Source organism: Pelobates fuscus, chromosome 2 (assembly GCF_036172605.1).
Source record: "Pelobates fuscus isolate aPelFus1 chromosome 2, aPelFus1.pri, whole genome shotgun sequence".
NCBI lineage: Eukaryota > Metazoa > Chordata > Amphibia > Anura > Pelobatidae > Pelobates > Pelobates fuscus.
The window spans coordinates 420,862,111-420,878,494 of record NC_086318.1 but is presented as its reverse complement, the minus strand read 5'-3'; the positions used below and the strand labels follow the sequence as shown (position 1 = coordinate 420,878,494).

The 16,384-nt window shown below is 38.8% G+C and overlaps 1 protein-coding gene across 1 annotated transcript in view; it reads right to left on the bottom strand.

The window, feature by feature from the left end:
• SPTLC3 (serine palmitoyltransferase long chain base subunit 3) overlaps positions 1-16,160 on the bottom strand; it is a 138,857-nt gene extending 122,697 nt beyond the window's left edge. The window contains exon 1 of the mRNA XM_063444035.1: positions 15,450-16,160. Coding sequence (XP_063300105.1) covers positions 15,450-15,554 — 105 coding nt within the window. The 5' untranslated portion in view covers positions 15,555-16,160. The remainder of the gene's footprint in view (positions 1-15,449) is intronic.
• Between the last annotated feature and the right edge of the window lie 224 nt (positions 16,161-16,384).

Sequence of the window (16,384 nt, the reverse complement as noted above, 5' to 3'; positions counted from 1 at the left end):
CAGCACTAAGGGAGATCGGCGCTGGAATCGGGTAAGTGTAAGAAGGGTTTTGGGTGTTTTAACCCTTGCAGTGCCAAGGAGGGCACAAATGAACTATAGTGTAAGTAATACAAATTTGTATTCATTACACTATAGAATGCTTTTAAATGACATATGTGTGGCGCTTTCAGGTAATTGCACGATGCAACAAAAAAATAGGAAAAGTGTTAGGTTTTCTCTAAATCTGTAAGAGGAGTCAGAATCCGTACACAAACACAAGATCTTGTTTTAAGTAAACAAACATATCCAACCTAAGCTTGACGATTATCGGATTGTATGTCATTGTACTTTGTGGAATTCCCGTCTGCATACGGGTAATGATCCACAGAGACCCTAACAGGTATTCCAGAATATTCAGAAAAAAAAACGGTAATATTTTCTCTTTTCCGAAACGTTTTCATATAGAGTAGCTAGCTGAGCCGGTCTGTACAATTGTGAGAGAGAGGGGGGGGGGGGAAAGAAGAAAAAGTCCTCACAACCATTTTTCTACATGGCCAAAAAAGATAATATCCAGTAAAGCCATTTAATTAAAATTCAAAATTCCAAAACTATTTTTATATATTATGATGCCTTCGTCACTAGGTCCTCCCACATCTCTCTCTCTCTCTATATATATATATATATATATATATATATATATATATATATATATATATATATATATATATATATATATATATATATATATATATATATATATATATATATATATATATATATATATATATATATATATAAAAATTTTCAAAAGGTGCTGCACTCACTGTTTGCTCCAATTGAATGCCCGGTGCTTATTCGGCAGAAATATAGAAGGTAGAATTGACAGCACTCCAAGGACTTCTTCATAAAAAATAACTTTTATTGTTCCAAAATAAAATATCAACGTTTCAGTCTAGCGATTCTAGACTTTCATCAGGACATATTACACATGCATACAGCTCCTCCTTATGTACCCACACTAAGCAATCAATAAACTCACCCCTCCTGGGTCTGGACCTCCCCTCCGAGCATCCCGGATCATTTTCGCGCCGAAAATGTCGGGCGCTATCTGATGACGTCATCGTGCGTCTTTACGCATGCGTCATGACGCTTGCGTCACGGCGCTCGCGTTACTGCGCATGTGTCATTTCTGGAGCCAGTCGTTTACACTGGGTTACCATGGGGACCAGATACCAACAAACAACTAAGGGCATAAGTTACACTCAAACCTCAAACAACTCCATAGATTCTGACAATTCGTATCTATGTTACTTACTGCATTCAAATTAAAAACAAATTTATACTAATGGCCAGAGATTTAAACAGTCCAAGCCTAATGTATCCAAACCAGATTTGCTTAAAGGGACTATGGCATATATTATGACTATTGGACCGCATCAGCTCTGTTCAATTGATGCGGTCCAATAGTCATAATATATGCCATAGTCCCTTTAAGCAAATCTGGTTTGGATACATTAGGCTTGGACTGTTTAAATCTCTGGCCATTAGTATAAATTTGTTTTTAATTTGAATGCAGTAAGTAACATAGATACGAATTGTCAGAATCTATGGAGTTGTTTGAGGTTTGAGTGTAACTTATGCCCTTAGTTGTTTGTTGGTATCTGGTCCCCATGGTAACCCAGTGTAAACGACTGGCTCCAGAAATGACACATGCGCAGTAACGCGAGCGCCGTGACGCAAGCGTCATGACGCATGCGTAAAGACGCACGATGACGTCATCAGATAGCGCCCGACATTTTCGGCGCGAAAATGATCCGGGATGCTCGGAGGGGAGGTCCAGACCCAGGAGGGGTGAGTTTATTGATTGCTTAGTGTGGGTACATAAGGAGGAGCTGTATGCATGTGTAATATGTCCTGATGAAAGTCTAGAATCGCTAGACTGAAACGTTGATATTTTATTTTGGAACAATAAAAGTTATTTTTTATGAAGAAGTCCTTGGAGTGCTGTCAATTCTACCTTCTATATATATATATATATATATATATATATATATATATATATATATATATATATATATATATATATATATATATATATATATATATATATATATATATATACACACATACATACATATACATACATATACACTAGTAAATAATAATACAGGTATACTCAAGTGGAATCCACAGACATCACCAAGGGCATTGCACAGTCAATAAAAGGGAAGAGCCGGCGAAACTGATCAGACAATTTCACTGGCTCAGAGCTAAACGACAATAGTAGGAGCAAGGGGAGAAAAAGTTCACTCTTGCCGACGCGCTGCCTGTATAACTTTTGCGTAGAACGGGCATTCTGTCGCCCAGAACAGGGCTGTAAATAGCCCCCGGCACAAAAGTGCAGATCAATGCCCACTTTTCGAAGTAGATATGTTGATAGGAGTCAGTGACGTTGAAGTAACCCTTTACACAAACCTTTAAATGGCCTTATAAAAATTTCTATACAATACAATTATATTAAATAGAATTTCTGAGATTTGATCAGACAGCATCATAGGCTCATTCATATCTTTCTTGAGTTTGTGCAAGACATGTAAATCATAAAGTATACATGTTCTATACTGAATTCCAAGACAGAAGAAACATATTTTTGGCCACCACACCCTTTGACTTTACTGAAAATACAGTGATATCATGTCTTTGACATCTCTAGGGCGGTCAGCTGGACATTGGATAATTTAATTCTTCCTTTTAAGACTAATAATGATGAGAACCAGAAATAATATTTACTTTACAGAAAATGGAAAATGTGGGCTAGGCTGATGTTAATGATTTCCACATCACACATGTTAAAGATGCTTTTGCTAAGCAGTAAGGTGTGTCCTAAAAAAAAAAAAAAAAAAAAAAAAAAAAAAAGAGAAAAGTTAGAGATTACACATTGCCTCTGTAAAGACGATATAGATTACAATGAAAGAGAACAAGGGTGAAGGCCATCAAGGAGCTCCATCTCGTAAATAATTGATGTAAGGACCTAAAATAAAATCACTTGACGCAAACAATACCCCTAACTCCTAAACACACACACGGACTTCCAGACCAGAACCGGCGCCATGCTGATAAGACCCACAAGGTTGAAACTGCAGTCCATGGCTGGTTTCTGGTCACTGATGCTATGGTGTGTTTAAAACATTGTCCTTTGATAAGGGTGTCTGCAGAAATGGTCTATGGAGTCTGAACCACAATACCTGTCTGTGCTCATTTGCATGTCTAGCTAGGAACTCTGGGATAGTTGTGGAAACATGATTTCGATACCCAAGGACTTTTCAAAGTCCAACTTGAGATATGCAGGTGATGCACAACAATGCAAAAACCTATCCTGTACCTATTTAAAAAATTCTAGAGTCATGGGAAATTGATTTTATATTTTTGTCTTTCCCATTACAAAAATATCTCTTACATTTTCAAGATTCTCAGGTAAACACAGTTACATGGTCCACGAAGATAATGATTACACCATTCTACCACCAAGCTATTGGGCACCCAACCCACTTTATCTCATTAAAGTGGTCTTGGTGCAGTGTGCCAGATCCCCTAACCCTGCTGCTTCAAAAACTGCAGTTTAAGAGACCGTTCAATGCTTACATTGCCGGGTTAAGGCTACCTCTACAGGCACTTCCTGCTGTTTTATGAAGTTTAACTCGGTGAAACAAAGTTGGAAGTTGTCACGCATTGCATGAGGACGCCCAACGTCTTCTAAATCCCCACATTAAGTGCATTAGGTTTTCCTTCACGATGACTTCAGAGCCGGCAGAGACAAAGCCAGGTAAGTGAAAAGATTTTTTAACCCTTGCGGGGGCAAAAGTGACAAACTTATTTGAACTTGTCACTCGGGGGCGCCACCATCTTCTTCCAGCCGGTCCGCTTCTGCTACTGGCGCTTAAGCGCCTATAGCCGATATCCCTGATGTACTCTTGCACATGCACAGCACTGAGGCCTATGGAGGACCGTGGGATCATATCTTTATTTCAACTTAAAGGTAAAATTATAATAGTTTTATTTTTACGCCCATATTCATATTTTATATGAGTCCAACCGATCATTAGGCGGGTCATTCATGCACCTCATCATTATGAAACGTCACCAGCTGCCGCCAAGTGTGTACAATATAGAATAATATGTATAAATGATACATGATAAGCTAAGGAAGTATTCATGGAATATAGTGTCGAAGAGGAGTTCGAGACATCACAATCAACTACGAGACCAAAGGTTAAGTGGTTTATGGAATGATTTCTGAGATAACATAATTTTCCTGTAATACATGTTTTAGTTTTATGTAACGTTGTTCTGGGTGCAGTGGCCCAGTATTTTTATCCCAATCTAAAACATTGTCGTTTAGTACATATGACAATGTTTTGATTAAAGGGTTAAACATAAATCTAGTGGCTGTCTTCCTGACCGGCACTAAAGGAGCTTGCTTTGTAACGACCGACTTTCACTGTGTCATGTGATGCTCGGTGTAAACTGACTGGGTGGCCAAACATGGGAGATGGTGCGGGCGGCAGCATCGAGTGAGTCTCTGCACTGGAAAAAAATAAAATCCCTTTCTCCATTTTATTTACAGTTGAAAAGGAGCAGGGGCTGAATCTAAATAGGGACAAGGCCACTATAAAAACTTGACCATTGCAAAGCTAACTCCTTTAGTGCCGGTCAAGAAGACAGCTACTAGAGTTCTGTTTAACCCTTTAATAAAAAAAAACATTGCCCTGTGTACTAAACAAGCAATGTTTTAGATGGAAGGGCTGTTTCAGTCCTCCCTGTAGGCTCCTAGTGTTCTCAACAAAGGGCGAGCGGGCCTAATGATGAACTTCTGTTATGATTGTTGGGGGGATAGAGATATATATCCAAAAATAATATGAGAGAGAGAGAGAAAAAAAAAACCAGACATGTATAGTTATTCCCCTTTGGCGCCTTTCAACAAATCCAGACGACAACTAAATCACTTCCTTTCTAGAGGAGAAGAATTGATGAAAAAATAACACCCAGAATCAAAGAAAGAAACCTTTAATAAGGAAGGATCACTTATACATCAGAATAGATTTGAAGTATTCTCCAAATCATCCCAGGATAGTTTTTTTACGAAGACGAGGTAGAGGGACCAACACAAAACAAATCTCCACTCAAGGCTGAATAAGTTTAAACACCAACTTTGTCTCAAATGTATTTTTTTATTATTTTTTTTTATGAGAAATGATAGACATATGGCCTTATCTACAACATGTAGTGTTATTTACATGGTCGTCGAACCAGCCTCCACTTCTGAGCGGGCCACGCGCTGTAACCGTTATGATCCGTGGCGTGGTCTCAATATTATAGGTGAGAATGCTGCTCGCGTACACAGCACATTATTAAAGGGGCAATGGAAGCCCCTCATCACTTCCAGCTCCCACTGGTCCACTTTGTTCCGGCGTCCCCATACACGTATGTTTAGGGGGTCACAGGCATGACGTGGACCAATCAAAACTCATTTAAAAAGGCATTTAAAAACTTTCCTGGCCTTATCCATTGTGCCCTATTATGGTTTATGTTCCCAGTACCCTTCAGTGAGGTCCTTGATTCATCGTGTTATATTCTGGTACTGATCTTGGCTTTGTTCCTGACAGTTTGTCTTTAACCCTTGCCTGTTTGACTATTACCGTGTACCCGACTTTGGCTAGTTCTCGTTTTTGCTGTCTCTCTGTTACCTTGACCTCGGCTTTTCTCTATTTTACGGTGATTCTGGACACTCTAGTGCCCAGTAACACTGTTTTCCTTGCTATCCTTAACTCTGCGTGTTGGGGGTTATACCTCGTGAAGCAACCCCAGTCAGAGTACATTCATACAACATGGGAAGAAAAATCTATGTACTTCCCCACTAATTTCATTTTAGATATGATCACGTTTGAGAAGTCAGTAATGCAGGAAAGTAATAAAATGAAAAAACAAAACAAAAAAACAGCAACGGGATGTATAGAAATAAAGAGGAACGGAAGGTGTAATTGCACCCAAAAATCAGGTCAGTTGAGAGGTATGTACATGTTTGTATACCTAACACTATAGTGTTCCTAATCAGCACTGAGATTGATTGGAGTTACACTTCCAGATAGCAACTGCAGTCTCTGTCTACCCAGCTTCTCTCCAGACATTATGATTTGGTAAAGTATCTGATTAAATGGCAGCAGACACAAAACAAAAATAAAAATTGGTGCTTGGTGACTCAGTGAGAGCACCTCTCACAATCTCAGGAAGGTACATTGAATTAACAAATTGATTAGGTTTTCTAACCAGGCACTGTATTGTGGGTAATGCTATACTTGCATTACATCATTCTCCATAATACACACTGTGATTGAAGCAATTTACTTGAGACTTCGCAATCGAGACAATTATTCATATTTGTGCTCCAACACCAGGTGCGCCATAATGGATAGGGCAAGTGACATATGTATGCAAAATTTCCAACCTTATAAACATACATATAAATAAAACTTACAGACATTTATAAATCTAAATAGCTATAGGTTAATATATAAGAAGTGGTAGATAGGGACACACCTACATCATATCTATCAAACATCAATTTCTATAGTTACGGCTCCCTCGAAAACCGAAAGGGACTTAAAACGTGATCCACATGTTGGGAACATATGCAGTTACTTCCTCTACTGGCAACACAGTTAAACATAACCGCATAGTTATGGCAACCAACCATACGTAGAACTAAACCAGGATACAAAATGAATTTGCTACGGCCTACTGTATCAATATTCCTCAATATTTGCAATGCAAGAACGTATTAATTGCGATATATTTTTAAAAAAGTTTGCAATTCTTATGAAACACAGCCTTTGTAAGATAAAGGGCTTTATGGGTGTGAAGTGGTCTTTTACTAATAAAATAAATGATTAATGTAGAATTTCTATAAAGCATGTTTTTGTGTATGTCTAGATATTCTTCACTTGGTGGTTTTTGGACACATCTTCATATAAGGAATATATCCAAGAAAATATGGAAGATGTTTTAATGCATACTGTCACTTTAAAATTAAGTCTATTAGTCAAGCGAGCTTAGAAATCTGGAATGTCCCTTTAAGTTACATAAAAGTAAATGACACTTTTGTGTTAAGTCATAGGAATAGGTTTTTCACATATGCTTTATAGGCTATCATCTGATTTATTATTTGGATACGTAAAGTTTGCCCTTGTATTATATTATATATATAAAAAAAAAAAAAGAAGTCTTTGCACTTTCACACTTATTATATAAAACCAAAACGTAGTAATCCAACTCGAAAACACAAACAGAAGTTAAAAGCCTGAAGCGGTAACATAAAACAAGCGGTGTAACATATTGCCAGATCACCTTGGTAAATGCATGTACGCGTTGCAGAGTGGACAGCTTAATGAACCATGTAATAGATGGCAATTTTGGATGGAATTTTTAAATGGGATTTTTTTTTTAACCACCATTATTTCACTTATAATTTAATTTGGAACAGAACATGGTATGTCCCACACATCTACGATCTCCTACTCATGGGTAACCTAGCATTGTCAGGATGTATAGAATATTGTCATCCTAATGGTCAATAGTACTCCAGGTCACCAGCCAGGCTGGTCCAACTGCGTGTTTATTGGGGGTGGGGAGAGAGGGGGCATATGAATGCTTTACTGTGAGGGGGCTGTTCATGAAAACAGATCCAACCAGTGGGTATCCTGTATATCCTGCAGGAGAAAAATCAACAAAATACACCAAGACATGTTTCTCACACAGTTCCAAAGCAAGAACCAAACATTTGTATCTAGGAGGACACCCCCAAAGATATCGCCCAGTAAAAATATAAAATAATAAAAATGCTGATCTTGCAGCCCTAACTTTAACTGCTAGAGGGTAAGGTAGAAGCAGTGCCATTTGTCTATTTGTTTTGGTTATTTCTCCAAGGATACAGATCTTCCAAAAAGGGATAAGGGAGGGGACACAAAGCGGTGAGCCAGTTCCATTCTTACCAGCATTACCAGCAAGACTGTAGGCCAGTTGCATGTGGAAGGTGTGCACACCTGCAAAATGGGGTGTGCCAGCCTTGCCTAATTGCACACCCAATTCACTGCCCATAAGTGTGGCCACCCGCCCTCAGTGCTGCCCATGAGACGCTCTACATTGGTTGAGTTCTCCGAGAGCACTTCTAGGAATCTGATGTTTTGATTTTAAATGATCAACTTTGTAGAAATCTGGTCTTTGGTGTCCCCAGATAGCAAACCCAGGACAGTAGCACAAATTTCACGGTCCCGCCAACTCTGAGACAGCTGGTAAGAACGAGGATATTCAGGATTCTCATCAAAATATGTAAATTCAAACAGAAACTATATTTTACTAGGAACGTCTTCAGACTTCGAACACTGCACGAATGAACCTCATACAAAATAATATGGATACTTCGGCTGCATTGTCACATTTCAGCTGAACTGTAGGAGAAGAAAGTACACAACCTTTGCAGTAGATTCAGCACAGACATCTGATTTTAATTTTCATGTTTTGTGTGCTATCCTTACCAATAGAGCGCATATATAGATTTTTTTTCCAAAGAACATATTAAACATCATGTGGAAATCACAGCAGTTCGGGTAGGGCAAGCAGATGTCAAGGCAAGGGAGGAACTGATAACGATGGTGGTCAAGTGAGGTTAGAGAGGGGTGAAATTATGGGCGAGTCCAGGAAAGAATCTGTGAATTGGTGGATTTTCCGGAATTTGTAAAATGTTGAATAAATTTGACGAGGAAGATGGTTCCAGGTAGGATGTAAAGAAACAGAATACGTAAGTGAAGCAAATAATAAACACCTAGTGAAATGGGTAAATGACAGATTCTGGAGTTGATCTAGGATGGGTAGGTTAACAGCAAAAGATGAGGAGAGATAGGGAGGTTATCTGATCTGAAATGTGAAACTGGCAAACAGAATGTTGGCAAAAAAGGGCTCTAGGAAAATGTTACAGTGCAGGGGAGATGTAGACTAAAGGGGACTTGCCAAGGAGAATATTGATAGATATAACGAAATACACAATCCAACACTCTCTTATTCACTAAACAGCGATTTCGAGTCTCACTTTTGTAATAGTTTTATTTAAAAACACCTCTTCTAGGCAAAACAAATATTGGGGGTTTAGTTACAGTATATGATCATGCATTGCATAAGCCTGCCACAACGTCAACGTACCCCATTCTTGGCAGATCCTACTCTAACAGCCTAATGCTTGCTCTTATGAGATTAATACACTTACTTGTATGAATTGGCCCCAGCAGCACCCTATAATGTATGCGTGTTCAGGTGAGTGCAGCCCTAGCCATCCTTGGTTTCCTTTATTTATATATTTGGGAGTCAAGCACCTCTCCCTATCATAGGTGCCTCATTCAAGGGCCCTAATTTAGTCTTAAACTCGAAAGGAGGAATAATTTCCCAACTGGATTAATCTTATAAGAGCAGGCATTAGGCCTGCTCCAAGAATGGGATACATTAATGTTGTGGCAGGCTTGTGCAATGTATGATCATATCACAGGGTGTTATGGGTGTTATGATAGAAACATTTAAATACATAAAGGGAATCAACACAGTAAAGGAGGAGACTATATTTAAAAGAAGAAAAAATATTCACAACAAGAGGACATAGGCTTAAAATTAGAAGGGCAAAGATTTAAAAATAATATCAGGAAGTATTACTTTACAGAGAGGGTAGTGGATGCATGGAATAGCCTTCCAGCTGAAGTGGTAGAGGTTAACACAGTAAAGGAGTTTAAGCATGCGTGGGATAGGCATAAGGCTATGCTAGATATAAGATAATGCCAGGGACTAATTAAAAGTATTTCGAAATATTGGGCAGACTAGATGGGCCGAATGGTTCTTACCTGCCGTCACATTCTATGTTTCTGTAACTAAACCCCCATTACAATCTGTGAAACTTGAAATCACTGTTTAGTGAATGAGCGAGTGCGCTGGATTGTGTATTTTGTACGTTGTATAAATTGGCCCCAGCAGCACTCTATAATGTATGCATGTTCAGGTGAGATAGATAGAGACAGACAGAGTGAGTGAGTATTATTGCTGTTGTATGGGACCTGATGAGATTACATTTACTATAGAATATAGTGAGGCATTTAATCATTTTCAGACAATGTAATTTAAAAGACTGTTGACATGTTTAAAACTGATGTATCATCAAACAGATACTTTATTGCATGCCAGCTTTCGCCTTAAAACACAATTTGCATTACGTAAATGTCAGTGCAATAGTTTGAAAGATTTTATTTGCAATGACAATATTCGATATTGCATCTGCAGAGCTGGCAAATACATTGCCAATGTTTTCCAGCGGACCACATGGTAATGGAAATTGACTTAATTAAATTAAATCTTAATTAAAACAAAAAAATTACTAAAAGGTAAATTAATTAAAATCCCATAAAAATTTCAGAATATAATGTGGAATGCAGATATAGAGTGTGGATTATTATAAGCAGCTATTTGCAACCTTAGTGCCAAATATAAAGACACAATATGTGTATTTTTTTCTAAAAATGTTTTGGCTTCCTTTCTTTCTTTGGGGTAATTGGACATTTTGTAATAATGACCCTTCCTCAATTATGGCTTTGGGAAGTAAATATTTCTACATGGTGGAGGTGGAGACTTTGGGGCAGCGTTTACTTACAGGAAACAATCTGGAAATTTAAAGAATTTTTGAAACCTGAAATACCTTCACAACAGGAACGTCAGAGCCACCTGTTCCCGGAGAGGTTATAGAAACAAAAATATTTCATAGTTCTAGTATCCAGCTGACATTTCATCTTAACTAGGTGGTGATGGAGAATAACAATTAAAAAAATAGGTAGATCCACAAATCAAGATTCTTTGTGGCCTTAAAGCAACTCAATACCATTAGGGAAATAAACATGTGCCCCGAACATTACAGTGTTCCAGCACCTATTTAGATTTCTGCCCCCCTGATTAAATAGGGAAGGAAAAAAAACCAAAAAAAAAAAAACCAGTTTACTCGCTGCTCCAAATGACTCATTGAGAGCACTGAAACCAATGTTTCTCTATTAGATGCATTACAAGCATTCTGTTGTCATCATGCAATGTGTGGGGACACCGAATGTCACAGGACTGAGTCTGAATAGCAGTGGAAGCACCCTGAAGAGGTGTGCTTAGCCCTGCAGTGGAAACATTAAAATATCTACTAAAATGACAGTTTTACGTTACAGATGCACTGCATCCAGACCACTTCATTGAGACGAACCCTATAGAGGTCCGCTAATTAAGATTTTGATTAATAAAACTATTTGTGATAATGCATAAGTCCTAGGAGATGAATACATTTTAGTAATATGCCAGCTTGATTTTTGTATTAAAAATATACAAAAAATAAAAATCTTATAGGTTGAGAGTTTGCAGTGAGCTTAGCAGACACCAGTCAATCAAGATGCTCTGATTGGTTAATTGAGACATGGCAGCAATGCCAATCATCAGATAGGATGGATGGAATTAATGCCTAAACAGATGGAAGCTATACAGTGCCTGCAATCCGCTTACTGACAATTCATTTCAGTTTTTCTTTGCATAGATCTGTACACAGAAGGTATCCACAGCTCGGGCTCTTTTGGAGGTAAAGATTTGAATGTTCGGCACTGGCAAATATTTGAACGGGTAAAGGGCTAGCAATGAAGGAGCTGGATTATTGCTGCAGAAACTTTTCTAAATCACTACAGCTCTATAGAACTTTATACAGAGGGGAATGGGTGTGGATACTCCTCGCACCATAATCAGAGCAAGGAACATATGTTGTTATGGTGCTTTCAGCGTCTGGTTTAAAATAAGACTGAATTCAGTTTTTATAATATTTTTGGACTTTTTGTCATGGACGCTTTTTACATGCATTATGTGGTAGGATGAAATAACAATACATATTTTCACAGATTTAATTATATTTTGATAGGATTTATGAGTTTAGTTTCTAAATATTTTACTGCTGCAATGACAGGATATTGTAACATGTCCCTTCCGGTTATATGTTGTATTTTACTTTTTTTTTTTTTTTTTTTTTAATAGTAAGATATAATTTGTTTACTTAACCCTTTCACATCCAATCATTCGTATACACTAGGCTGATTTTGTTTACCAATAAATAAGTAAATTATAAAAAGTGGCATTTTAATTTAGAATTGACTTACTTTAATCTTATTTCTCATTCGGCCAAACAGTGAATATATTCACTGGAACTACTACCGGTCACAGGGCCCGCTGTTTAATAAATAAAGGTCAAGTAGGCACTGGCTGTCAACTTTTTCTGTATTAGCGGTCACTGTTGTGACGGAGTGGGGTGCATTGTGTGCTACCCTTGTTAAAATATCCCCTTATAGTAAAATACTTTAAGGGACACTATAGGCACCAGCCCACTTCATCTCATTGCAGTGCCCCTGCCCCCCATTTTAGAGAAACTACAATAACTAGAAAAGGTACAATTTCTGGGGAAATTGTGTGAAGTGTTCTTGCATCCACCAGTAGTCTACAACTGGAGTGGGCGGAGTAACTGTTATCATTTATATAGCACATTTAATTGCAATGTTGTTGCACAGTTACATTAAACCATACATTTATAAAAACATTAGCAGGTGTACAAATGGCCCTGTCTATGACATCACTTGCTGCTGCAGCCTGGCACAGGTCAGAGTATTTTGGTAGTTGCCATCTTCAAATGGTCATATTTTAAAAACTATAAATCCTACAGTGAAGAGCTTTATATTGTGAGAATCACAAGACCCAGACCTACATTTTGATGCATAGTTTGTCCCTGCAATATTAACAATGAAGGCACAGTCGCAGTTTAGAAATTGCCCTTCAAATGTGAGCTTTGCAGAGTGGAGTTTCAATGAATGTCAATGGACTGCGTGAGTTGCAAACAAATGGTCATATTGTGAAAACTATCAGGACTATGGCTTAGCTGTGGACATTTTTAGTGGCAGCAGGGATAGCTGAATGTTTTGATATAAGATTTGTGTAGGTGGGCCTAAAAATGAGGGAGTGGTGACAGTTTAGAAATCATGTCCTGATTTTTCAGCTTTTGCCAGCTCCCACTCTAGCTTTGCCATTCATTCCTATGGGACAAATTTTGCCACAAGAACGACAATATTCCGTGAACCATTCGGCGAAACGTTCCACGAAGTAATAGCAATCCGATCGGGAACTATCTGCACGTTTTGGTATATTTTTGTCTATGTAGTGTAAAAACTGTGGGAGGAGTTAGGGTGGCAAATTTGGCTATAATAAGAATAAGAACAATATATATGTGAGATAACATTAAGTGGTCTTGCTATGCAAGAACACTTAATTACCTTGCAGGACTAAGACTGTCTCTAGTGACTGTTTATCAGACTGTGAAATGGCTAGGATTCCCTCACACCACATGAGGATCTATAGCAGCACGCTTTCCAATGGGGAAGGCCTAATTTGCTCATAGATCCATTGGCTGATGTCCGAAGAGGTGGAGTGTAACCCAGTGCTGAAGGACATCGGCGCTGGAATCGAGTAAGTATTAAAAGTTTTTTTTTTTTATAAAACCAGCGTTTAGGAGGCCGAGGGGCTTAGAAACATATTCGTGTTAGAAATACATCATTTTTATTCCTAACACTAAACTGTTTTAAAGGAACATAAACACCATAACCAGTACCGCACGCTGTAGTGGTTATGGTGTCAGAATTGCCCTGCTCTCTCCCATCGTAAGTAGTCAACCATTTTAGAACAGTTTAACTTCTTACCCGGAGTCTACCAGGAACCACCCCCTGCTGCCACCTCTCTGTCTGGCAGAGGTGCGGAACACAGCCAAGCGAACCCCAGTTAAGAGATAAAACCATCCTAAAATTGTTTGACTATTGATAATGGGGGAGAGGTTCCAGGGCAAAACTAGGCACCATAATCACTACATCAAACTGTAATAGTTATGGTGCTTAGACTGCTCCTTTAACACAAACAAATTAAAGGTTTCAAAATGAAAGCAAGCCTCCTCAGCAGGTGCACCACATGTGTACACTTACAGTATAGCTGTCCAGAGAAATATAGCTCTTTTCCCAGAACCCAAATCTGTGCAGCAAATATTTATGGGACAAGTATAGTTATACTATGGTTGCCAAGGGGTTATTGCTTGGAGTGTTTCTATAACCAGATTTGCTCAGACTTTTTGGAACGATCAAAAACTGGACAGAAACTTTGTGTTTCCTGTTAACATTTGTAATAGTTTGCAGTTGTATCCCTGTAGAATATAAATATATGAGTCACTGCAGAATATGTTGGCTCTACACAAATGCTGAAAATAATGTAGGAAACATTGTAGAACACCACATTACAAAAAGAAAAGATAGTTCTACAATGGAAAAACAACATACACCCATTCTTCAAATCCCTAAATTAGTCATATGAGGACCATTTTTCCACTGATGTTATCTATTTTATAACATTACATAATACAGGTTATGACAATGTAGTAGGGAAAAAAAATAAAAAAAAAAGATTAAATCATTTTGTTCCATTTATTTCTAAATGATGCTTTTTAGTGTAAATCACTTCCTCATACAATTCAGTCAGTTATTCAACAAGGAAATAGAATTAACCATTGCTACACAAAGATTGCAACCACTGTAAATATTATTATTATTAATAATAAAAAATAAAATTAGACATTTTGGAGAGCCAGAAAATAATAAATGTCTATCAAGCATTCTGCTGTCCCCAAGGTACCAAACAGTTACAATAATGATTGATTGAACAACTCTCCAACTTAGAGGTGGAACAGCCCTTCCCCCATACTATGACAAGTCACGTGACTGTCAGTCCTGCCGGTAGGTTGTATTATTTCCGTGTTGGGAAGTGGTGAGGTTTAGACACCCAATGGGAGAAGCTGAGCAGTTTACTGCAGCCTGGCAGTCAATGGGTTAATGGGTAACAAGGCAAGATTGGCCCCCAGCTCTCCAGAGACCGTGTGATACCTTCATCAGGCTCCTAATGATCCAACTCACAAACACACAGTGTCTCAGAGGAGAACAGGTGATCTGAAAATAATGCTGGGTTAATTATAACACAAATCATTAGCAGGCTGGAAGAATTACACAAGAGCAACACACAAACAAAGCAGGACTATTAGATTATTAACCTCTTAAAAATCAGGCGCTCTGCCCTCCCTGCAGATCATGAAACGCCTGGAATGTTACCGCACCTTGAGGGGTTAATGTGAATGGAACGTTCATTCTGTAACAACGTTCTAAGCTTGTGATACAATGTTGCAAAGCTTGTAAGAAGTTCTGGGCCAGGCACACACAGAACTGAATGCACTGATTGGCAGCGCCCACCCCTCCTGGAGTCCTGGCACTGAGAGGGTGAAGTTCAGCAGCACTTACCTGCAGAGTTTTAGAGAGGCCGTTTCTTTTGGAAAGTCCATTTTTCAGGTGGTTCTGGGGTCCAGTGTGATTCCCATTGCAGTAAGCAAGTTTAGGGTTAGCCATTGAGGAGTCCACAAGTTTGGTGCTGTCATGAAACAAGAGCAGAGAGGAAGGCAGGAGCAGGCTATCAGATCCACAGGTATCTAACCAGTCTGTCAGGCTCAATCAGGGAGAAGGGTGGGGCATCACTCGTGAAGGAGGGAGAGGAGGTGGACTAGCCCTTCCTTATGCTATATCTCACTCCTTCAATAAAACGGTCACCTTTGCACACCTATACATCGCTCGGGGCATGGAGAAGCCTGGCAACGGTTTGATTGACTCTTCACCTCAGCAACAGCTGATCCACCTTTACTAGATTGCCAGAGGGAAAACTGGTACTGGATCACCCCTCCTACCCCAGGCTGCACAGTCTCTGTGCTGCTACAGGAATGCAAGGGGTTCTGTTTGCTAAGAGGTGGTAGTTCCCTCACATACCTGCCAGTATCAGGCTGTGGCTTGTAAGACTGGTTTGCTCAGGGAGAGAGAGGTCAGTTCCTAATGAACTCTTTATGGCTTGTGACAAAGTCACAGGCAGAGGGCAGCCAGTGTCACATCAGTCATGACTTACTGCAAATTAGAGATATTTGGCAATAGGATCACTTCCTCATTACTGCAACACTTTGGTGTAGTTTACATGACATGCGCATTGTCGTCTCTTTGGCCTATTCCAGTTATAACCAATTACCTCCAATAAACACAGACACCAGGATTGTTTGGCAAAAATATTCCACGGCTTTATTAATTACATAAATATATAAATTAAAATATAAAATTTAAGAGGTCATTGTCACCAACATTTGAACAGACGTTCCCCCAATTAACATAACTAATTACCCAGACAATGACCTCAAACA